Consider the following 25779-nt stretch of genomic DNA (forward strand, 5'->3'; position numbering starts at 1 on the left):
TGTCAATGCATGGATTGCCAGGGAATCTAGCCAAGGAGAAATTTGGCTAGTTAGAGCTGGACTGAATTACCTCACAGGATTTTAAGAGTGTTATAAGAGCAGTACTGGAGAACATCTTCAGGCTAGCAGAGCCCCTGCTGGAGACCAGAGCTGACTGGGGAGTAGGAGAGTAAGGCTGAAAGGAACTGTGAGCTTCTTTATATTATATGTTCAAGCTCATGGAAGCAAGTTTCCTTTGGCACTTGAGGCATCCAATGAATCAAGATGTATGGGCCATTTCATTTTAAATTTTAGTTTTTTGATTTATTATAGGACAGGATATGACAAGCCTGTGGTAATGAAGATGGCCTGAAAGAATGAATTGTGGAAGATGGTACAAGAGCTAGGGTGTTCAAGTAGGAGATAATATTTGCTAAACCTACATCTTCAACACTATTAGAAGTTGAAGTTTTCTAACTTGGTTTTATAATCTTTTTACTCATAGAATTTATTTCATAGTCACAGTTGTCCTATGGGCAGCATCTGTGTTCTCTTTTGGGGGACACAAGACTCCCATTAACTACGATGGGCCTTTCTCTGGGCCAGTTTGGTCCAGTATCTGTCCTTGGTCCCAGGCAGCATAGGACCCTGTGTGCAGGGACCAGAATTGTCCAGAGAGGGATTCCTCCTGGTGCAGGACCTGTACACTTCCTAAGCAATGGCCATTCATCCACTGTAGCTTCCCAGAAGCCTTTCAGGATGGCATTGGGGGCATATCCATGACCAAAAGAGTTGGAGGTAGCATGGTGTGTTGTGTCAGCCTATAGATGCTAGCTGTAAGGCCCAAGAAGCAGAATCCAGCTAGAGTAAATGCAGTGAAATGCCAGTTGTGCCATCCTTCCTTCCTGACTTACAAATCTCTTAGCAGGCGGAGCTGAGACTGTAGCCCTTTGGTCCCTTTGAAGACTACATTGCCATGGGAAGTAATAGACACCAGCGATAAAATGGAAAGGAAACTATTAAAATTAGTATTTGCAATGCTTGCATTGAACTGCCTTAGGAAGCATATCTAGGAAAGGTCTCTAAGGATTAGAAATGTCTGTCTCTGCCTTCTCACCTATGCCAGCCTTCAAAGGTTCCCATTTCCTTGGTGTTATGCCATTTACATACAAGTAGACAGTTCTGTGTTTCCTTTTTACAATCCCTGGAGAAATTCTGCACATTCAACTCTTGGAATGTCCCTCCTTGGGTCACTTTTGTTATTACCTTTTCCCGACTTCCCTCCAAGTTATCTGGCACGTGCGCCTGTGATGCATTTCTTGGTGTATGCATCTTTGCCTCACACTCAGTGAAACCTCTGCCATGGAGAGCAAAGGGTTTAGCTGCTCTGAATATGTAGCACTGGCTTGTGGACCTGCTAGGCTGATGTGCTGATGCCACTGAGCAGAGCAAACCCCTCCAGCTTCACAGCTTTGTTACGTGCGTGCGTGCAGAGAGGCTGCAATGGTCTCTGGCAGCAGAGAAGGGTGGATTAGAGTGGGATTAATTGGAGCAGCCTGTATTTATTCAGTGCCCAGCCACAAGCTTCCTCAATCATCAGAAAGTATATCTTTTGTATAGCTCAACCTTTGCTCACCCTGATTATGGGTGCTATAGGAAATGAGCTTGGCACAATGGGCTGGTGCGGTGCTGTTGTTTTCTCACTTTTCCTGAGGCTGACAAGAGCTACTTGTCAGCTTTGGAAATCTGGTAAGATCCTGGCTGACTTCCTCTTTTAGGAAAGGTGTGATTTAGTGGTCACTAAACATTTTGCACCAATCCCTTCTTTGCATCATAAATCCCTGACAGAACCAATGGCCTCAGGCTGAGGGGCACAGTGTCCTCGTAGGGTGAACGGTGTAGAAGAATGTAGACAGTTTGTGAGATTGCTCTGACTTTGTGAAGAAATAGAGTTGCACAACACCACTGCAAAGGTTTGAACAACACAGGTGCAGGTTTGAAGCACTTGTGAAGTTTGCTGCACTTCAGCTGGTGAAATGAGAACTGTATGAGGAGGGTGGACACGTACCTTCTGCCAGGGCTGGCCTCAAGTGGGAGCAGCTTTACATTACAGCATTTTCACCCGTGTGAGCTAGATTAGTTTCAGGTATGTGTCTGCTCAGTGTCTGCAGGGTGATGGGTCACATAACTTGGGAACTATATTGAGTAACCTCCCTTACCCATGAAAATGCTGACGAATGGAAAACTGAAGCTGAATTGGGTGGCAGGTGTGTGTGTTAAATAAGATACAATTTAGTCTGGAGCAAAATACGTTGCTTTAATTTTGCCAAAATTATATGTTCTGCTTGAGCCCAAATTAATATTTATTTCTTTCAAGCCATGTGAAATTTTTTACATGAGCAACAGTTACATCTCAGAATAAAATGCTGTTCTGAGTGCAGTTTCAAACCCTTTTCATTAATGCCCAGGTATAGTATACACTTTCAGAAATGTTGTTTTTTCCATGTAAATACATAACCCAGCAAAATCTTATATGAATTTGGAAGGTGTTTTGGTGATGTGTAATCTCTTTCTTTCACCGGTCTGAAAAAAACCCTCTTCCATTACATCCTGTTCTGCATAATATAGAGGTTACCCTACAGATAGTGCCACAGGGTTTATAAAGGAAGAAGAGGAAGAGCCAAGCATGTGATTGTTGCTTTATGTCCCACTGGCTAATGTCTGAGCCTCCCCTGCTTTGCCCGTTGTAGTCTTACGCTCAATAAACATGAAACATTGGCCTGTAATAGCAACAAATGTACCCAGACACTTGCACTGTAATTAAAGGCATATATCACACAATAAAGCACATTTAAATGAAAAATCTTCCCATTAGACATGTGGTTCCCATTTATTTCTCCTTATTGTTAAACTTTTGGAGTGTAAGCATTGACGGAGCATAAGAAGGGGCTTCTAAAGGGCTGCAGTGTGGTACTCCCAGGAGCAAACAAGATTTTCCTCTTGGACTGGGAGGGCACAGAGCTCCTTGGTGCAGGCTGACCTGCAGGGCCCCATTGGCTATATCCACGTGGTTGGTGGATCCAGTTAGCACAGACCTCGGACCAAAAACTGCCCGATGATTTTTAAGCTGAGAAGAAGCTGAGCAAAGGGATCAGCCTGGCTTGGAGGGAGAAAAGTCAGCAGCCATTAGAGCTGATTCAGTCTTTTGTCACTGTTAAAGAGCTGATCCTAGGGAAAAAGGGAGTGAAGCAGCAGCTGGGGACAACAGGAGCATCCTGCAACCCTTCTCTGCCTGTGGCTGAGCCTATTGGATGCCAGTGGAAGAAATACTGGTAAAGATATCTCCTGGCACACCTTGTAGACCCTGGTAGCAGGTGGCAGCTCTGCCACCTCCATCCAGTTCTGATCTCCTCACAGTCCCAGTATTGCCCCTCTCTTCCCTGTTTTGCATCCCTGCCCCTTTCCATGTCTAGTCTTGCTCTCTGCTCTGCATCACTGATGTGGGAAACTGTCCCCCTGCATGGCATGTTGCTTGCCTTGTCTGTTATGTCTCAATCTGTTCTCACGCTCTGGAAGTAGGTTTTTTTTGTTTCTGTTTTTTTTCCCCTTTAATGTCTTTAGTTTTCAGTGAGGCTTGTTAACAAAATACTCATCGGGAGGGGGTCAGTGGCAACATATCGCTCAACTTTAGCCCTCCCCCAGACTCTAGAGCTGGTTTTGAAGTGGTTAAAATGTCATGAAGAAAGGAATAAACGAGCAATCAAAAAAGTTAGCCTTCCCTCAAAATGGCATTTCTATTTATAGTACCTTTTGCAACTTGCTAAAGCTAAATTATTTAGAAATGATTGAAATGTGTTTTGACTGACCAAAGTGAACATGTTTTTCTCCCAGATTTTCAGGTTAAGAAAAAAAATCTGAAAGTAGTACTTTTCATTGAGTTCTGAGCCACTCCAGCATTTCTGGGAGTGGAGAGAAAGTGGGAAAAAGAGAGGCTGTTTTTCACCCAGGACTGAAACATGCCTTAACTTCTTTAGTGATACTCATTTATGTCACTGCTCCTGTTGCAGCTGTATCTGGACTTCTTGTTCCACTACAGACCAGTCATGCAGTAGAAAAGCAAAAAGATATGCTGTGCTCTCAGCAGAAATGGCACATTTTTGGCTAAGTATGCTCAGTACCAATTAGGCTTCAGAGAAATTGAAATGTGAAGGTTTTTGAGTGGACTTTTTTTCACCAGTTTAATCCACTTTCCTTTTTTTCTTGGAGTTGAAGTGGAAAAGCAGAGAGAGGGAATTCTTGCTTTGAGCATCAGGTTTAAGAAAACTGCAGTGCTGTGAGTGGACCCATGAGGTGAAAGCATTTTTTTAAACTGTAAAACCATGAAACACGACATCAGTGCGTTGTCTTAACCTACCTAGTTTCTTTATAAGCCAGGTCTGGGTTGATCTATACAGTTACAACATGAAGTCAAGCATTTCCAAAGTGTTTGGCCTTTGTGCAGAAGATCCTTGACCAGTTTCTTATAATAGTGCGGTGGAGTCTGAGTTTCTTTTGTCCGAAGACCTACTTTTGCCAGCCAGCATGTGAAATACTTCAGTATTAGATTTTAAAGTGCAAAGAGAACTTCCCAGCTTCTGATACTTTTTTTTTTTCCTCTCTGTATGAGACAGATGATGGCAATGCATTTAGTATTTAATTTCTGTCTAGACCAGTCTGCTTCCAGTGCCCCTTCTACTGTACATCTGTAGGCAAATGAGCAGCTCTGGTGAGTCTCAGACATGCAGCAGTCTGTGGACACATTGTCTTCCCATGCCTAAGACAATCTGGCTGTACCATGCTAGAGAAGAACCTTGAGCTGCAATGAGGTCTCTTGGTGCAGCCTTTAATCACCTGGAAAGAAAATCAAAGCAGAGAGATAAACTGGTCCATTTGTTTTCATTACAATTACTAGTTTTTACAGCTCTGTGTAAACAAAGCCCATAAATATGGTGCTGGTAGACTTCTTTCTCCTGAGCTCACTTCCACCAGCTGTTACACAAATCTTTTGGCTTGGGAAGCAGGATTTATTTTTAGGTTCTTTAGTGTGGAGCTGTCAAGGATGCCTTACCTGAATTGTGATTTCCAACAGCTTGTGGCAAGAGAAGAGAGCAAGAAGCTCTTCTTTCCCTTCTCTTAATGTCCAGAAGCACTTCCAAGCTTCAGATCTTGGTTCCTCTGAAGCCCCAGCAAAGCAAGGTGGCAAGGACAGGTATTTCCCTGGGAGGAGGTGAAAGGAAGAAGTACAGATATCATTGTTCTTGAGGTGGTCATCAGCTTGAAGGTGACATTAGCCTTTGTGTCCCCTGATGGTAACTGCTCTGCTTGACACTCCAGAGGTGTCTCACTAAGGCCCAGACTAAGGGGAATGGTCGAACAGAGGAATCAGGAAGGCCCTGAATCTTTCCTTGAATGCAGCCTTTCCTACTGTGAGTAATAAAGCCCCTTCCATGACAAGGGTTGCTCCTGACCTGGTTTCAGCCACCCAACTGAAGCATGTTAGACCTGAGTCCTGTCCCTATTATGCTGCAAGTAACATATCCTGCCTCACATGAGAACCTGAGAAAGGGGGCTGCATACACACCACGGCTTAAACATTATACTGGTGCTCTGAAAGAGAGAGGTATCCATGTGTCCTCAAAAAAGGAGGGATGGAAGATAGGCGAGGAAGGTAAGATGGAAGATGTGATATAGAAGTAAGGCATGTTTCTGTAGTACCAACTGCTGTCTTCATGGCTACACCAAATCTATCCTGTCTGTCTTCTTATCCAATTCTTCTTGATTCAGTCATCTTTCTTTTGTTGCTCTGCTCTGGTGAGGCTTCGCAGTTTGCTCTGCTCCCAAAGGCACGCCATGCCAGCGCCTGAGGGTAACTGACGGCTGCAGGACTGTCGTAGGGGGTCTCCAACAGTGGATTTAGCATGTGGGGCTACGAGAAGGAGGAAAACCACAATTTTACATGGCTGTACCATGCTAGAGAAGAACCTTGGGCTGCAATGAGGTCTCTTGGTGCAGCCTTTAATCACCTGGAAAGAAAATCAAAGCAGAGAGATAAACTGGTCCATTTGTTTTCATTACAATTACTAGTTTTTACAACTCTGTGTAAACAAAGCCCACAACTTAAATGGAAAAATTAGTAAGGGGAAATGGCTTGTGTGTTGTGAGTATTGGTTGGACATCTTTGGGTCAGTCTTGGCTACTTGGGAGTTTACTATCCCAGCTTTAATTCCTTGGGGATTTGGGGATCTGATTACTATTTGTATGAATGAGGAGTTATAGGGAGATAGTAAATAGTACTATCCTGATAGTACTATTACTAAATAATCCCTGAGATAGTCTCAGAGATTCAGCTGGAGCTGAAGGAAAGAGACACCATTTTCAAATGACAAAACAATGAAACAGAAAAAAAGTCTTCAATACTTCGGCAGCTTGGAGTTTCTGTGCTAAATTCAACAAGTGGAGAGCATGGTGACTAGATGGATCTGACTGTCAGGAGTAGTCTTACAGTGGTTGAGTAGGGGTAGGTGTTATTTTAGAGTTAAATGTAAGAAATGTAAGATAACAGGGAGAAATGCAATTATTACTCATACGCTTCCACTTGCTGGAGCAGTTATCTCCTATGGTGCAGACTCCTTTGTTTTTTTGGTGTTTTTTTTTTTGCTAAGTAAGGGCAACCTTATTAAATCCTTCCTATGTCTAACTTTAGGTGTGGAAAAAACACCTTTCTTTGCAGTGGGTGAAGTGAGGACCATCCATTTGTCCTATACAGGCTATTGTTCCAAGATCTTGCAAAGTGTTTCTCCTATAGTACTCAGCTGCTCAGTGTGCCTTTAGAAAAAATGTTGATGTTGTCATCTCTGGAAACATTTTCACTGCAGTTTGAATTTGTTGCATGTGGCTCTCTTCTTCCATGTGATGGGTCATCTCTGGCAGTTGTCAGACATGGTTTCTATGTTCTGTACTCTCAAGGTTGAAAAGTATTGTGAGTTTTTCCTCCGGTTCATTTTCCTTCTAGGAATGAACTTTCTGACATGTTAATGATAGCACGTTCTTCTCTTTTTGTAATTTCATCTGTAACACAGAAGTGTAGAGAAAAGACACGTCTTGCAATTTTCTGAGTGGTTTACAACTTTTCTCAGCTTCCGAGCCTCTAATTTTTTTCCAGTGATCGTGGTCATTTTCCCTCTGTAGAGAAAATTTAAGACCCTGCAACAGACTTGCTTTTCTGAGTTACTCTTTGCAGACCGCTTGCATGCAGTCCAATTTCCTACAGAAATGTTGACCTAATTTTATTTTTCTTCTGTCCCAGTTTGATTTTTTGGCAGGAACCCTCCACACATCTTGTAGATTTTTCCCACCAGCTCTGGCTGAGAAGGTGTTAGTTTGCTTTTGTGCTTTTCTGGGATCAGAGCCATCTTTTCATGTAAGCAATCCAAACTACTGCTTGGGATCGTGCTCTTCTGAGGACATGGCAGGCCAGGCTAATTTGTTCCTCCTCTTCCATCATGTTACCATGTGTCAGCTGCTGCCCAGTAAATACCACTAGGCCGACTCTCACCCTGCTGGATTAATATGAATGCATCTTTCCATCATCAGCTGGATGTATTGTCTGGGGGACGTATAATTTTGTGTGTAATAAACGAATTGTTCCTTTAAGTACATATAGTCCAGCTGTTCTTCCTCACTTTATCTGACACCATTATTTGCAAGCTCCAAATTCGCTCCAGGGTTGGCTGGCAGACAGGAAACTATTGAGATTCTCTCCAGATGTTTGCTCAGGCCAATAGACCAGATTTCATAGCAACAAAGAGTATTTGATTTTATTTGGATATAAGCTTTTTATGTATGTTCCTGATGCCCTAATTCTTCTTCTGTGTTTGAGCAAGAAAGTCTATAAATATCAAAGCTCTCTAAATTTCTTTAGTCGGTTGTCTATTGCTTCTCAATCTATACATGACATCTTCAGCGTGCCTCTTGCTGTGGTAAAGTGTATCCAGGCTATTGTATGCTTGGCATTTCTTCAGCTCATGTTGAGTCTTCTGCCTGCTTCTCCCATGAAGACCAAGCAGGTCAACCTGGGAACAGGGAACCTAACATGAAATCCATCTCAACTACATCATCTATCTGCGGTGGGGTTATCTCCTTCTGCACTAGTCACTGTGGACTTCTTTTAGTGTCTATGGAGAGAAATGGAGGCTTCTAAGGCATGAATAATATGCAATTTTAGAAGTGTATCTTAGTATGGGAATTGTGCTTTAGAAGTGCCTGTTTCGAGCCTCTTTCTTGCCTGTCTAAAAATGAGCCTTGGTGACTAGCTTGGATATGGATGACTAACATGAGGGGGTTGAATCTCTTCCTGTGGTTTCCATATTTTTCCTTCATTGCTCGTTATTCTCCCCTCTCTCCATAAGCGGAGTTTAAGCAGGCCAGTTTCTCATGCTGCTCCAGTTCTGAGAAGCTTGACTTCCTGAGCAAAATCATCCTTTTGTATTTTTTTGCTAGTTCTCATTGGGAAAATAAACAAAACACCCAAAACAAATTACCCCAGCCCCAAACATGATCATCCAAGCAAGCCAGCGGCGTGTGTCACCCTGTAAGTTTGTACTGGAGAATTGCAACAGCACGGAGACATTTTTCATATGCAACACTGTGCGTGCATGAATATGTGTGTAACTCCTTCCTTTCCAGCTCTGTAGTTCTGGCTCTGTTTCTGGCATGTTGCACGTGTTCGTGGCATAGAATCTGATACCAGGGATAAAACTCCCTCTTTAAGGGGCTTGTTGCTTATCTTGGAAACAATGCTGGTGTTAAATAAAATGTTGCAAGTGTTCTTAGAGTTTGAAGAAGAAGCATTCTGCCTGTGGTATGTAATATCCTTATGGTTCAGAGTTGTGCTGAGCAAGACAAGCATGAGTTAAAGTTCTGGCCTGTGGTGAAATAAAGTTGTATATCACTTTGGCTGCCAAGGTCTTTCCTCGAACAGATTGTGTATTCTTGGTAAAACACAGGACTGTGTTGGTGGATGTGATATGTCTGGTGCTACGATCCTTTAGTGTGGAGCATTGTGATGCTGTTTGGATAAACATTTGCTATTTACCTTCTTGATGTACGGCCTTTTTTTAATGGTAGGTTTAACTAGGCTCCTGAGCATAGGCAGATTTTCCCCAGTGCTCAGTACCCATTTTCAAAGACTGCACCTATACTGCTGAGCTGGGGTGACCTCAAAGCCAAGTGTGAAAGCAGAGCTGCTCTTGGATCCTGCTAGTGTGACCAGGGTGATACTTTCAGAGTGTCATGGTTTAACCCCAGCCAGCAGCTAAGCACCACACAGCTGCTTGCTCACTCCCCCACGGTGGGATGGGGGAGAGAATCGGAAGGGTAAAAGTGAGAAAACTCATGGGTTGAGATAAAAACAGTCTAATAGGTAGAGCAACAGTCGCGCACGCAAGCAAAGCAAAACAAAGGAATTAATTCACTACTTCCCATGGGCAGGCCATCTCCAGGAAAGCAGGGCTCCCTCACGCGTAACGGTTACTTGGGAAGACAAACGCCATCACTTCGAACGTCCCCCCCTTCCTTCTTCTTCCCCCAGCTTTATATGCTGAGCATGACGTCATATGGTATGCAATATCCCTTTGGTCACTTTGGGTCAGCTGTCCCGGCTGTGTCCCCTCCCAGCTTCTTGTGCACCCCCAGCCTACGCGCTGGTGGGGTGGGGTGAGAAGCAGAAAAGGCCTTGACTCTGTGTAAGCACTGCTCAGCAATAACGAAAACATCCCTGTATTATCAACATTGTTTTCAGCACAAACCCAAAACATAGCCCCATACTAGCTACTATGAAGAAAATTAATGCTATCCCAGCCAAAACCAGCACATTCAGTAATACTTTAGGTGCTTCATCAGGCCTGAAAGCACATTAAAAGGTATATTTTTTTGACATGCAATGCTGGCCCCTTCACCTTCCTGTATCCCATCTGCCCTGTGGCAGTGCCGCACACCAGTCTGCAGGCAAGCAGAAATTCTAGGGTCATGCCTAGCTGCAAGGATAGACGAGATTCATAAGCATCATTCAGATGGGCTCAGTAGGGAATTTGAACATTGTGTGTTTGTTCTCAAAAACACCTCAGCTTTCAGGAGACACCTGGAACCTGTCTGCTCAAATAGGTGCAGAGGTAGCTGGGATTGGCTGAGTGCTCTGACTGTGTTTACTGAGGTGCCTCTGTGGTAGCTGCAGGATTCTGAGTTTATTTTTGTGTTAAAAACTGAATTTTGTCACCCTTGCCTTGAGTCAGGACTTTGTCCTTCTTGTTTGCATTCTGCTTCTGAATTGCTCCTTAGTCAAGTCCTCTGCATGCCACTCTTTAGCTGTGTCAAGGCACAAGACCAGCCCATACAAACATAAAGACCTGTAACGGTCTTAATTTTTCATTCATCAGACTAGGCCAAATAACACAAGGGAGTAGCAGAAAGGGCATACCCTCACAGTACACCCTCATGGTACACTGAAGTCCATTCCTCTTAAACTAACACTTTGGAGTGCTCTGGGAGGTGGAAATGCCAGAGATTACTTGTCACTAAAGAGCCAGAGCAGAGCTTTAAAAAGGGAAAATCTTGGCACTAAACAAACCTCATTTCTTTCCATTGCTTAGTATTCAGCCTTAGGACAAATTAATCACTCTTGAAATCTGCTGTACTTGCCACTAAATTTGTTGTCTCTTCTAAAAGCATCTCTTCTCCTGTGAAGGGAGATGAACAGAAAGTATATATATATATTCAATTTTAATGCGTACTAGAAAACTCTTTATTGTATGTTTTATTTAGTAATTCAACATTAACCTTTACATTCGCATCTGTAAATAATACTATAAAAGTGAACTGGGCCAGAGAGCCCTTTCAGGAATTTGTTCTGTCATACAGCTTTAAGACTCAATCATCTGGTTAAAATTCAAAGTGCACACCTAGAATAAGTAGGTGAATAAATAAATAAAAGTTCTTGAATAATATCCTCTTTATCTTTTTATCTGAAATCACCTAAAGGCTGCAAGTTCAATTTAATCCTTCTACCATCAGTCAATCTGAGCTTTAATAGAAAGAAGGGGGGGAAAAAAGTACTCAGTAGCTGGTCGCTGGTTTTTAGCTTGATAGAGAGAAGGATGCTCCCTGAATGAGACACTGTGGGAGACATGAGTAGTTAGAAAGAGACTGTGCTTCATGCCACTGAGCTATCTGTGGCTACTGCTGTTATGCAGCTGCAAAAGAAAAGGAAATGCTAGGGGCAAAAGATAAAAGAGAATCTAAGGGAATGGATGTATTTTGCTAATCCTTTCCTCTCATGGTGAGAATGGTTAATCCATTGCAGAATACAGTACGGATAATAGTTCCACTTGCACTTGCTTGTGAACGGAAGTTAACTGAGGCTAAGCTGCCTGGAGCCCGTGATTTGTACAGCATCGTGGCTCAATCTGCAAGTCGTACCCGCAGTCAGGAAATGGAAAGGATAGCCAAGTTGTTTGATGCACCTGATGCAGCTCAGTCTGTGTGCAGAGGTCCTTGTACGGGTAAAACCATGTCAAATGACTCATGGAATATTGCTGGCAGGCACCATGCTAACGTCAAGGCAGAGTTGTAGCACTGTACAGTTTTGACTCTTGGAGTGTGGATTTTCAATTATTGTTTCTAAAAATCTGGATGTTCCTTCAGAAGGAAGGATATGATGCTGTTTGGATAAACATTTGCTATTTGTCTTCTTGATGTACGGCCTTGATGTTGACTTCATAAGCCTGTCCTCAAATTTGGAAAAGGAATTTTCTTTTCCTGGCTCCTTTAATTAAAAAAAGATAAACAAGGCTTTATTTTGTATCTACAGAGAATTCCTTTTGGGGCAGAGGATTCTTTACTGTATTTTTTTAGACTGTCACTGTGATTGGTTGACCAGAAAAGCAGAGCAAGCCCCGATAACGTGGGCTTTTAGTGCAGTATCTTACCTTATCTAGTGACAGTGCCAAAGAAATGCTGTCAAGTCAGAATATTCAGATCATGTCTGATCTCCTGAAGAACATGGGGCAGAAAATCTTTCCTAGTATTTCTTACCACAAGCCCAGTGATGTTGGTTGGAGTGAAGTCTACATAATTGGAGCCCATTTTGACATGAAGATTGGAGGATGCCTGCTTCCCTCTTTTTTCCCCTGATGTGCTTTATTCACTGGCAGCTTGAGCTGTCATTGGCAGAAACTGGACTTCCCGTTGGCAAAGATGCAAAGGACTGGTACTTTTGTCTTTACACATACCAGTTGCATTAGATACTTGATGGGATCTGAATTTCAGTTTTTGAGTTTCCTTTTGCTAGCTATACAGTGGTTTGGTTGTGTAGTTGAGTACAAACACAGTAAAAATTAATCAGCTGCCTCAGGCTCTGGACATTGCTCAAACAGCCCTTTCCAATCACCTTTGTAAATTGTTCTGTGGTCCAGCTCTGATGTGGCTGCTGGATCTCTGTGGTCAAAGATACTGCCCATCCAAGAAAGTTTAATATTCAGTGCGAGCACATATAGTTTATCTTCCCAGTCACACTTAGCCATCCATCATAGCTGTGCCATAGTACACATCACTAGGTTGTGAACCCTTCTAATCTGAACATGGACCTGCCTCCAATTTGTAAATCCAATTACTCAAAATCAAATCAAATGCAAAACCTTTACTCAAATGATATCGTTTTCCCATTAAGGACCTAAATTTGGATATTACAAACATTTAAGTTTCTCAGCTCTGTTATCTACCTCCTTAGCCTGCAATCAACCCTTATTTTACTAAGCCATAATTTATTTCAGATGAAATTTATTTGAAATCCTGTTGAAAACACCGCCAGTTATTTATTTCTCTGTGATCTAGTTGTAAAGCAGAGTAGTTATTTCTCAAAGTGTATTTTTTTTCTGAAGAACCAAACTTGCTCAGAGTTGGAGAAAAGGAGCTTACGTATGCTTTGATCATGAGTGAGTGGATTGTGGGTGATAAATTGATTATATGGAGAATGGTGTTTGTGGTATTAAGCCGAGTATGTATGAAGCAAACCTATGTCTGAGACTTAGTGTGGAGTTGCATGGAAATTTGGTTACATTACAGCTGCACCATTTGTTAGCCAGAAAGACTCAAAACGATCATTAGATTGAAAATTTGGCTTTCAAGAAGAACCACTTCACTGTCTCTAATGTTTAACTAATGAGCACATTGATTTCTAACTTATCTCAAAATTCAGATCTTGTTCTGAACATAGAAGTTGTAAATTAGAAACAATTTCCTTTTCTTTCCCACACAGGAGAGATATAATCCACACCATAAAATGAATTGCAGTATGACCTTGAGTATAGAGTCGCTACCTACCACATCATAGTCATGTTAACTAATCTAATTTGTCTTTCATTCTATTTAATGTTAGGAATTTACATGTCATCAATCACGTGCTTCCTCTTGGGCTGAAAAAGCCAGGGGGACTGCCAGCTTTGTCATATGGCCGCCAAAGTGAATGTGTTGACAGCTGAAATCAGGAAGCACAAAAATGTTTGAAAAGGTTTTGGAAGAGCCAACCTGCTTGAGTCTTAGCAGCTCAGTCTGGGTTAAATGGGAGGGGAGGAGATTGCCTTATTAGCCTTCCCTGGCAGCGAGGCTGATCGAAAACTGTGTAGGACATTCCATTCCTGTTCTTTAATCTGAGCTGATTTTAATACTTTATTTGGCAGCAGTCTTTCCTCTTCTTCCTCAAAGTTTATACTTCCTCTCTCTCTCTGTCTTTCAGCTGTACAGCTCCATGGACTTTGGAAGAAAATGGCAGCTCATGCATGAGCGGGTCACTCCAAACAGGTTTTACTGGTGAGTTATGCCCTCAGGCTTTGCTTGCTTTGGGCAGGTCATTGAGGGGAGAAAGGCATCTAACTTGAAGGGATTGGTTGCTTTACCCGAACACTAAATATTCCCTTGGTTTTGGTCATCATCAATGTTATATACTCAATCCAAAGTATGTATCTTGCAGTGCTATTGCTGAACGTCTCCATGTTTGTACCTCTTTCTTGTCTGATAACAGTGGTGTCTTGTACAGACGAGTACAAGTCTTTTGATAATTGCAAACCTCCTGCTTCTTTGTTATATACCTATTTACTGTAACACAGAGAAACTGCCCAGTGCTTCAGTGACAAAGTTATGATCGTTAGACCTCCTATTTTTCAACCCTTCTGAGAACTACTTAAGCCTACAACACAGTCTTTGTGCAGAGCCAGCCACTCTGACCAGTCTCCTTATGCAACCGTTGGGAGAAAAGATGATTCAGACTCTGCTTTGATTCAGTCTCTGAGGAGCCAGTTTCTTTCTACTGAGTGGTGAGAGCCCAGGATCTGCAGTTTGCTAAAAATCTGCTTTGTGACTCTTCCTTTGCATTTCCAAAGCATCAGCCTCCAAAACTGGGAGAGTGTCTTAAAAGTGTCTTAAAAGCAGATGATTAAACAAATTTAGTTCCTGTCTCCAAGGTCCTCCATTTCAGATGCCACTTTTCCAAACATCTCTCCACCATGTGAAGGCCCAAGAATTGAATTCAGAGAGAAAGAGAAAATCCAGCAGTAGTCTTCTATAGTTGAATCTAGGATTTGGGGCTTAAATCAGATTCTTAACGCTGTACTACATGCCAGATGATGGTGTGTGTGTGTGAACATGTAGAAGTGCTGATTTACAGAATCTGTGAATAGTTGAAGAAGTGCCTGGTCCTTACAGCCAAAAAAGATCATAATATTAAGGAACCAGAGGCTCTTATTTTCAATGGTTAAAAATAAAAAGGACTTGGATGACTTACGAATTGACTTCCAATTGCAAAACATGATGTATATATCTTAGAGTCAAATTCTCATAGAAATTCTTGTGCATCATTAAAAGTACCTGGAATCCAGGCCCAAAATATCTATGGATTGGATTTGCAGTATTTCCACACCTTGCAGTGGATATAGACACTTCATGGGATTTTCAAATTGGCTCGGTCCTTCTGCAAATCTCTCTAAACAGCTTTAGACTCCCACATTTAAAACACGACTTTTTGGCACCAAATCTGGAGATTTCCCTCAGTGTGCCTGTGGATTTTGGGCAATGTAAGAAGGTTTTTGAACATCTAGGAAAGGAAGTTGTAAGGCTTCTAAGTCACATAGACCTGCAAAATGTATCAAAGACCTAGAACCTTGTCTGACCATGTCACTGTTTCACATTTCCATAGTGAAGGAAAGGTGGTTATGTTCTCCTGGTTGTGGTGGCAGGTGGTTGATTGGCCTAACTATCCAAAATCCTTTGATTTCACTATTTATGCTAGGTGCCCATGACAAACATGAGTGTAGATCCTCTCCAGGTGTATCCTTCTGTGGAGCAGAATAGTTGGTCTTATGGGATAATTGTACCCTACCCTTCAAATAGCACAGTTGAGCTTAGGGGAGAGGCTTTCTTGGAGGATAAAGTGTAAGGGCTGAGCTGACTTGGGATCAAAGCAGAATCTCTTTCTAAAGGAGAGGCTGTGTTTTTTCTACTTTCATATAATAATGGTTAATGGAAATTGCCTGTTTGTCTCTGTCCATTTGACACCCAAACCTGTAGATTGTTTTCCACAATCTACCTCATTTTTCATACAGCCTTTTGGCTGCATAGTTTGAATGCTGCTTTTTAACACTCCATTATATAAAGCCTCTGTGTCAAGTGTCTCTTTCTCTTAGAAAATGTGTAGAAGTCTTCTATAGGTAAAACTCTCATGGCATAGACCTAGAAATCTTTATTCCACTCAGAAACAGTAGAATCCCATGGACAATAAACTTTCCAAGAGAGTGAATTATGTTTTTCCCAGAGTGAGAGAGGTTTGAACCAATTCATAGTGCAGGGGTCAGAGATGTTGAAATTTTGGAACATAGTAACTCCCCTTAGCTGTCCGATTTCTTTCTTTTTTTTCCTTTCTTTCTTTTTAAAGCTGCAAAATGTGATGGCGTACAAACTCTGGCTTGTAAGATGTGTACAGAAAAAGAAATGCAAGAAGAATTTAGCCTCGGGAATTTGGTGATTTCTTTTTATTAGGCTATGAAAGAGGGAGAAAGTGGGTATAGCGTAAGTTTCAGAGGGACATGAGCCACTACTCTGTGGAGTTCATCAGCCTATCAAATACTACATTATCAAACCTCTTAATTAAAACTTCCAGGAAAGGTGAAATAATAATGATAGGGAGATGCCAAAATCAGAGGTAAACTGCTCGTTTGTGCTGCTCTGCATTGTTTATTAGTAGGGGCTCAGGTAAGCATCCTTCATCAAATGGGACAGTCTTCATCTGATTTGAACATGGCTGGCTTTATCTGGGGCAGCCATTGTCGAATGTTTTTGCCTTCAAAGCATGACTTTCATCTCTCAGGCTGCTGTGAATGGGCTTGTGAAGACTATAATCTTCACCCAGTTCATGGGATCAGTCAGCCTGACAGGGAGAGGTCTTATTTTTCTCTCTGAGACCTTTCCAAATAATTATACCTTCCCCGAGAGAGCTCAGATATAGAGACTTTAAGGCCAGGAGAAAATTATGGTTGCATCAGAACTCGTGAGGTTGGGATGTGAATTTTTACTCAGCAGAGTAAGCAAGACCTCTCTCTTAGTCATGGACACACAAGTCACTCTGTACATTTTGCAGTAGCTCTGGCAGGCAGCATCTGTGATGGCTCCCCACTGGTCAAAAACAAAGTCCTAAGCTTTGTATCCTGGCTCTTGCCTTCAACTTCTTTCCTTAGTCCCAGATGTTGGTGCTAATCACTGGGTTGTAGTTTTGTGTTCTCATCCCATATGGATGTCACATGTCCCGCAGTTTGAGACATCTCTCATCAGTTCCTGCGGCCAGCTCAAAGTTTGTGCATGAGCTGAGAATCAGCACTGGGCCACTCATAGTTATCAAAACTAGGATTTAAGATCTCTGCTTCTGTAGTAGTGATTCATTTGTTAGCTACACCCACTGATGGCAGTGTCAGAGCTTGAACAGAATGTGTTACTTGATGTGAGTACAGGCATCCAAATTTGGTTCCCACGTTCCTTGGCCTCAGAGATTTTAATAACTTAGGATCCTGTAAGGCTGGAAATAGGAGCTTACGCTAATGTGATACAGAAATTCCCAGATCACTCATCACTCTGAAATTACTCAAGATAACTGGAACCAGCATGGGTGCGAAGTTTGTTAAAGACCTACTCAATGTTCTTTTCTTTTAAAACACATTTCTGCAGCTTCTTCTGGGCCCTGTTCATTTTTTCTCACTGTAACTTAGACACCTATGCTGTCATGTGGAGGGATATAAAAAATACAGTCCATATTTTGTACTGTAGAAATGTTGGGGAAGTTTCCTCGTCTTGGTGTGTTCTGTTCTGTGCTGACTAAATACTGACTAAATACTGTCTCTATTCAGACAAGAACTCGAAAGGACTTGAATTGTCCTTAAGTTGCTTTACCACCTCTGCCTTTTCCTGTGGTGGGACGACAGGACTAAGCAGGTGGGCAGGACAGTTTGGTTCATGGAGCATTCACCAAGCCTTGTTCAGCACTTTGCTGGACCACAGCTTTTCCATGTCATCTTGGGTGACTCAAGCTGACTTTGCCTTGTTACTCCCTAGGTGAGACTGGGATAGGAGAGCATTTCTTTTCCTTCTTGGGTGTAGTGGGTGAAGTACTCAAATATTGTGGTATCAGGTGCTACAGCAGTGGATTAAGAGCACTGAAGGGCTCTAGAGAGTTAAAAGATGCTTTAGTGGCATATGAAGTCCTTTTATAATCTTATGGCTTAATTGTTTAAAATGTGGATTTCCACAAGGTGACCTATGTTTTCTGGGTAATCAGCTAAATGGCTGTGAATATCATCCCCTGTCCATCTGTCTTTGGAGGCCCTGCCTATGTTTGCTGAGCAGACACAGGGATTGCCATCCTGTGCAGAGGACAGAGCTATATTCCTTGGGACACCCACTCCCTTTCTTAGGGTCTCCCCAGGCTGCTTTCTGCTGGAGGACTCATTCATGTTTCCTACCCGTCATCACTAGGGAATATGAAGCGGTGGCTGTGGGATCATTTTCCATTTTTTTTGCCTGGTACATCTAGACATTTACCCTTCTCTCATTTGATTTTTTTTAACATGCTCTCTGGGACTTTGGGTGATTCTGTCAAAGCCCAGGAGTGGAAACAGTGGGGAAAACCCATTTGTGTGGAAGAGAGGGAGAAATCTGCACAGCATTTCTGATGCTACAGGGATATTTGGAACACTGAAGTCAGTGCCCAGGATGAGCCTTGTCAGTAAAAGACACTGAAATACACACTAGTGATGAAAGCTGGGCAGAAAACACCAACAAGGCAGGAGGGGAGAGACAGCAGGAGGAAGAAAATAGGACATGCACTAGCCTGGCCTCAAGGAGCAGTGTTTGTATCTGCAAATAGGAAAAATGTGGTGTAACAAGCAGTTCTCAAATACACTGCTGATTCCCTTGCTGAGTGTCCCCAGAATTGTATTTTTTCTCTTTCTGTGATAACCAACCAGTTTTCTGGTTGTTTTGGTATCCATGAATGCCAGCCACAATCGTTTTGAACTCCAGGGATTAAAAATTGGGAGAAGGGAACAGGCTATGCTTTCACTGGGAGAAGGGAAGAGGCTGTGCATCCATTTAGGCTATGCTTTGGAGTTACGGCTTTTCTGTCACCGTTGTTTGAGGCATAAGCCAGCAAATCTTGTCTCTTGAGGGCAAGGTTTTCAGTCCTTTTTGTCATGATTTTGGATAGGAACAGTGGTAAAATTTAGCCACTTTATTTCTATTTATTTGCAGCTTGAATTTCATGAAGACTATAGCAGAGGCTTGTTTGGATATCTTAGAGTAATGTAGCAGAAGATAGGGGATTTACCTCAATGTTTCAAAAGGTTATGATCTGGGTTTGGATGTGCAGTTGGGCAGATGTTTGTGTCTGTTTTTATTTCCTCATTTCTGTGACAGCACTGATATTTCCTAATCCCAGGGCCAAATTGGGTCCACACAGACTGTTTCAGCAGTGGTTCCAGAAGTGACCTTTGGATACATCTAAGGTTACCTTTACTTGACTAGTTTGCCAGCAATGAAATGGTTAGTTGAATATGTGCCTGTCTCTCCTGTAAATCCCACTAATCATTAACTTCCAGATGGTGTCATTGCGTAGTGCTGGGGAAACGTCGCCTGATTTTTTACAGCCAAGTTTAGTGTTAGGAAAACATAGTCTTATAAAGGTCAAATTGACTGTTAAGTAATCCTGCATTAGTGTTTTTCAGAACTAAAACCATACAGTACATGGAGCTGTGGGTAAAGGAAATAATTCCAGTTTGGCAGCCATGGATAACACCACCTATAGCATCATTGAGGCCTATACCCAGTGGCTATTCATGTAGATGGCACATGAAGAACTGAACAGGGACCTATTACTGGAGGCTCCTGTGGGCTAATGACTCATTTGCCCGTGTTAAGGGACTTGCTTCCCGTGCCCTGTGGGTGAGAACACCTGGGAAAGGTTTTTCTCCCAGAGGGTAATGCTGACATAAATATGGAATGTGTTACTCAAGCCACCACAACCATGAACTGTACTAGGCTGAGGACAGAAAAAAAAAGTTCAAACACTAGTCTCAAGCTCTGTAATAAGAGTTCAGGAGAGATGAGACCTTCTTAAAAGGTCTTGGCATATATTGAAAGATTTCCTTGCAAGGTCACATTAGTTAATTAAAGATCACAGCACCATGGTGATAATAAGACCAATTTTATTTTTCTTTTCACTTAAAAGGTGGACAAGTGGGGGAACTGTGAGGTCAGGGATTTTCTTTTCATTTTGTGTGCCTACAATTAGTGCAGTTGGCACTATAGATATTTAATGTTTCCAAACATTAGGTCGTAGCCGACTAGCTTGTGATTACACAGTAACTCAGTGGCAGAGATAGAAATGGAACCTGGATATTGGGTTGGATACTTTTTATTGGCTGAAATAGTGTTTATTTCTGTTGAGAAAGTTTCAAGTTAATAAAGATATTTTAGAATTCATGTCAACATTATCAGAATGTTTTTCTCAAAAAATTAAACAAAGGAACATCCTGAAATGGTTGAAATTTTTTGGATGTTTTTTAGTGATTTTTAAATTTGAATGAATTCTCATTTTGCAGTATATGAGCTTTTAAAATTAAAGTAGGGAAAAAATAAAGCCAACATAGAGGGATCCTGACCTCTATTCCCATCTTGATCTTTTGTGATGCAGAGCAGATACTGGTTGCTTATGTCCAAATTAGGTGTTCGGTATGCTTATGATGTACTTCTTCATAACTGTGATCAGTAGCCTAGAAGAGTGATCAACAAAGTTTGAGAAATCTTTGTAAGTTTTACATTTTGCTTTTGTCCATGAGCATATATTTTTTTAAACTTAATCCCATCCTGTTTTTCAACGATAGATTGCTAAGTGTTCTTCCAGGGATGTTGTGGTAGATTTCATGGATATCTAAGAGCATAAAATCCTAAATGACCCTAAGAAAAGGAAAATCCTTCGCTTTCTGTCTCTGAGAAATCCTGCAGGACTGTTTTGTAGAGGCTGCGTAGACCCCACCTGTTCTGTTTGTGCCTACATTTAGTAATGTTCAGATTACCATTCCTGTTTTTGAGCACAGTCCATGTTTTTTTAAAACTAATTTATGAGAGATTGACACAAATAGTTGGATCTCAGAAAGCATCTTTGTAGAAGGTGACAAAAAACCCTAGTACACTACTGGAGGAGTATTATGGAATATTTTCTAGTTTACCTGGGACTAAAAGCAAAGATATTTGGGTTTCTGGGTTATATTTATACTTTATGCTGACTAATGGCTTCATCTTCAAGGGAAATTTGGTACAACTAGTCTCTTGTACTATGAATTTAAGCTCTAAATAGTAGCTGATGCGCTGGAAGAACTCCTAAAGGATGTTCATTGCCTGACTTTGCTGTTGTGTGATGCTCTTCTCCGTACTGCCTGCTTTCCTTGGAAAATGTGTTTGACTTTGTAAAAGTCCTGCAGATACCATGCTATCAGGCTCCCTGCGCTCAAAGCTGTTTTAGCAAGAAAAAAGAAAAGCATAATGGCTACAAGGATTGTGTGTGATCATGAAGGGAAAGAATTTAAAATACTTCAAATTCTCATTTTAAACCCATGAACTACATAATAAATGAACCACAAGAAAAGAGCCACATGATAGCAAACTTACAATTCATATACCACCTCTGAAATTCTGGCTGCTATCACAGCCAGAATGAGTTCTTTGAAAGGGTGGTGTAATACCCTCTGGGAGGGCAATTTTGGAATAAGTTGCCATTGAGGAACTTTTCTTTCTGACCTCCTTTTGCTTGAGAAACACAGCATATCTTGCAGAAGGAGGGATTACCCCTTCTCCACTAATGTAACTGTGGATGTCCTTACATAAATACTGTCTGGCTTTTAGAATTTGTGATTTGTTGTGACGTTAGTACAATTTGTGATGTTAGCCATATTTATGACTTTAATGTACTGTGGCTGGCAGTGATTTTTTTTTTTAAGACTGGAAAAGTAAGGGCTGAAATATTTCTGTTCATTGGTTTTAAATTTAATGCTTATCACAAAATGTCACATACTGTACTGCAGTTAGGGCTTTCAGCCTTTTGCTTTGGACTCTCATCTATCGGGTTTCTTTATGTCCCAGGGACCAGACTCTTCTCTTATTTCCCCCACTGCTAATCTTGGATCACTTCGTAATCCCCCCCGTCTCTTGTGACTAAGTGTCTGAGACTGGAGCAAACCAGATAAGCCGCTAGTAAGAAAGATCTAAGGAGGAATTTGTTGAATATTTCTCCCAATTAAGATTGATCCCTGGACTGGATCCCAATGCCATGTCTGTCTGGACAGTGCATGGTGGAATGATCTGTTTCCTTCTCATGCAACAGGGATAAGATCTAAACTTCATCGCAGTGTTTCACAGGTCAGTGTTGGAAGCTTAAATGCTGTCCTGCAGACTCATGCAGCCTGCCTGGGCTGACTTCACTTTGTCTCTCCCTGATGCACATGAACTCAAACACAAATTAATTTCAGCCTGTCAGTAATGGTCCCAGAGTAATTCTTTGTGATACTCTGTAGGAAGCAGTGATGAAAGCCAGCCCTCTAATTAATATACTGAATAATGCATCTCCCTGAGGCATATGGGGATCTCCCATACTGTCATAGCTTGGCAAAGCTAATCAAAACCTAGGCTGCCAGGCTGGCGGTAGTATCGTATTTTGTGCTCTCTGGCTAGCAAGGAATATTCTCCTACTTTTTTTGTGTGGGATTTGGCTTAGGTTTTGGCCTTTGTTCTATACCACAGTAGTCTCTGTTTCTGGGCAAATGGGTGAATTTTCGTTGTGGGAGAAAACCCCTCTTGCTTTTAGATGACTCGCAGAGAAATCTTTGGGAGTTGTTTTAAAAGTCACCACTGTTCTGAGAAGTTGAGGAATGACCTTTTCACATACTCTGATTGTGGACAATTTTCCAGCCATTTCATTCAGTGGCAAAACACCTGCTGACATCAGGGAGCCGAGCAGCTTTCCTGGACCCGGCCTCCCTGCTGCCCCAGACCTCATCCCAGATGGCCCACTTGGATTTCCAGAGATGCACCTTTGTGTGGGTTCTTACACTCTTGTTACTTTACAGCAGCTGGGGCTGGAAGCATTCTTGCATTGGAGAAAGTTGCAATCTAATGGAGAATTTATCCTCAGTAGGTACATCAATACTATCAGGGACCATTTTTGCTTGAAACTAGATTTTCAGTCATACCTCAAAGCTCTTCAGGTAGATTTTCTCAAGAAGAGTCAGGAGGGACCCAGATAAATTCCAGTTCATTTCCCTGAACTGACTTCAGCCTCTGAACCTTTGGAAGTTTGCCTGCCATTAAGTTGAACAAACCCAGTTGTTTTATTTAACAGAAGGAGCTGAACCCATGCTGTGCAGAAAGAGCAGTCTTATCATGGCAAAACAGACAAGATGTTTCTGCATTCATTTAAACGTGAGCCATTTGTGTCACTCAATAACATCCATTAAAGATAAAGAGGTCCCTCTTTATGCCTTTTGCCTGTTGGAAATTAACAAACTCTCTTAAAACGACAATTCATCAGCAGTTATATGAGGCAGAATTCATTCACGGCAAGAGAAGAAATTGAAACTCCCATCCTTTCATTCCCTGGCATTCCCCTGAGCCTCCTCTGTAGAATGAGATGAGTTTAATTCTGCTATTGTTAAGCATAGTGAGCGCGAAGCTACATCAGAATGTAAGAGCAGGAAGGAGTATCTTATTAGCTGCACTACAGGTTCTTTTAAATAATGTTGATTCAGTAACTTGTCTCTTGCTGATCATATACAGAACAAGGATGAGAAGCCAGTGAGTGAGGCTGTTTTACTTGCATATTTGTAGTGAGCTAATTGGAATAGGAGATAGCAGTGGTTATCATAGCTCTGTAATTATCTCACAGATAATTGTCCTCCATCGGGCAGAAGGCAATGAAAATGGGATGTGGATACATTTGCATGTTTAGTGAAATATCAGAAGTTCTGCAGCTGAGTTTAAGAGAGAGAAATATACTGACCTGTGACTGCCGGCAAGGACTGGGGAAATAATAAATAATACCTGTAGACTTCAGAGGTGATTGCTATAGATCTGGGTTTTCTCCCATAGGAGAAAAACCTGCTTTTTATTGGAAAAAATAAAGAAAAACAAACCAAAAACCCTGCCAGTGTTTTGGCCAAAGGGTGCAGAAAGATTCTTAGGTTTTGCTCACAATATTTTTGGTTTTCAGATTTTGATTGAAAATCTTTGAGGGAAGGAGACATGTTCCATTATAATACTGATTTTAGGGGCAATCTGTAACAGTGACTCCCTAAAGCCATTTCTGGATCTGCTGTAGTTTCTCTAGAATAATTTTTTTTTTTCTTTCTACAAATCATTAGATTTGAACAGTGAGTTGACACTTTGGAATTTGCCTCGAGGCTAGAAAATAGCAGAGTATTACTTTTCATTTGGTCTTGTACATTTCTTTCCTGTTATTGCTCAGCTGTAACAACAAGTTAAGAACCCAACAAAGAGAAGCTCTTGATTTACCTACAGCTTGACCATACAACTTTACTTCTTGACATGTGGGTAGCACAAACTCCCATTGCAGCATTCTACCCTGAGCTTTCTTACTTGAAAAGGGTAATGCTTTGGGGATGGGGATGCTTTGGGACTCTGCCGTTGTGAAGAGCTGGGAGTGCGTCTAGGGCTCAGCTCCCTGGGCAGCCTTGTCTCCTTATTGTTGGTGCATCTGTCTAACTTGAAGCAAAGGAACCCACAAAAGCTCCGTGGTTTCTCTGGTCTCTCCTGCTACAGTGTCACTCTTCCACTGATGGAGAGATCTGCAGGCGGCTGTGGCCATTTTATTCATCTCCTCTCCATTCTGTCTGTGAGGATGCTGCTGTTTTGAATGCAAACCTGTCTTGTCACGAGACACATGGTGATCTGCAGATGTCCTGTCACCATTGCTTTTACTCATCATAGCCACGCAGACTTGCTGTTTCTACAGACAGAGCCTGTCTTTACGTGTCTGTCTGCTGCCAGAATCCTTTTTGTTTCCTGCTTCTTTGTCTTTTCCTCTTGTGGATGTTGGGACAAATGAGCATCTCACTCTCAGCAGCTAGTTGAGTGTGATTTTTTTGGGGCAAGGAGACACCTTCATGCATTTATACTTGCTGGTCCAGAACAGAGTAGTTTATTCTCCTCTGTCTTTCCCCTCCTTCCCCTTCTTTTTCTTTCCTCTCTCTCTCTTCCTTTCCTGGCTGGTGGTTAAAAGAGAAAGAATGAACTAAGCCATTTGTTCTCTTCAGGTTAGCGTCTGAAATGAAGAGAAACAACTGTGAAAAAAGGTTTGTGACAGAAATCTAGTTTTTCACATTGCCTTTCTCCAAAATGCATAAACTGAACGACATTTTTTTTTCCAGAATGTTAGATGTTATCCCAGGGTGTTTCTTCACAATATTGTGCAACAGGGAATGTGGAGACTCATCCTTCCTTAATTAATACAATGTACAATGCCCATAGGCATATGGGGCTCATCAGCATATCTTATACATTTTGCCTGTGCCAAGTTTCATACTGGCATCCCCTCTTTGGACAATTTCAGTTTTATTTTTATTCATCTACTGCTGCATTCATTTATTAAATGATGCTCTCACTCTGAAGCTTTTCAGAGGCACTATATTCTGCCTGGGACTGTTAATAGCTGAATCACTGAGCCTTAGCGTTTCAGGCATGTCATAATGTCAGTCAGAAAATGTTCATACAAATGAGGGCAATTAAACACACAGTGAACTGAGAATTCTTATTTTGGTGTGAAACATTACTTGAATGGGTCATGTTTAAGACACTTCTGCTAGGAGACAAACTCAAAGGAATGTTATGAGTCTTCTAAACATTCCCTTCCAGCGAGGGAAACAGTAACTCCAGTGAAGTCCTTGGCTGCAGGACTGGCGGGCTGACCTGGTGGCGTCTTTGAGCATGTACTTTGCTTTTCTAAAGTGGTGAGAAACAGGGCTGATTCATGTTTCCTGAAAAAACAAAGCAATAATCTATAGCAATTCCCCATCTACATAACTTTCAAAGGAGGGTAGCCAAGCACTGGGCAAACATTAATTAACTGGGCTTCATAATATAGTAAGCACTAAACTAGTTTTAAACTAA

At 41.7% G+C, this 25779-nt stretch overlaps 1 protein-coding gene across 1 annotated transcript in view; it reads left to right on the forward strand.

The window, feature by feature from the left end:
• Positions 1-25779, forward strand: part of SORCS3 (sortilin-related VPS10 domain containing receptor 3) — a 224577-nt gene that overhangs the window by 100706 nt on the left and 98092 nt on the right. Inside the window, exon 6 of the mRNA XM_009328454.1 lies at positions 13805-13878. Within this exon, the coding sequence (XP_009326729.1) occupies positions 13805-13878 (74 nt within the window). The remainder of the gene's footprint in view (positions 1-13804; positions 13879-25779) is intronic.

The sequence above is a fragment of the Pygoscelis adeliae genome, unplaced genomic scaffold (genome assembly GCF_000699105.1).
Source record: "Pygoscelis adeliae isolate BGI_AS28 unplaced genomic scaffold, ASM69910v1 Scaffold317, whole genome shotgun sequence".
Classification (NCBI taxonomy): Eukaryota; Metazoa; Chordata; class Aves; order Sphenisciformes; family Spheniscidae; genus Pygoscelis; species Pygoscelis adeliae.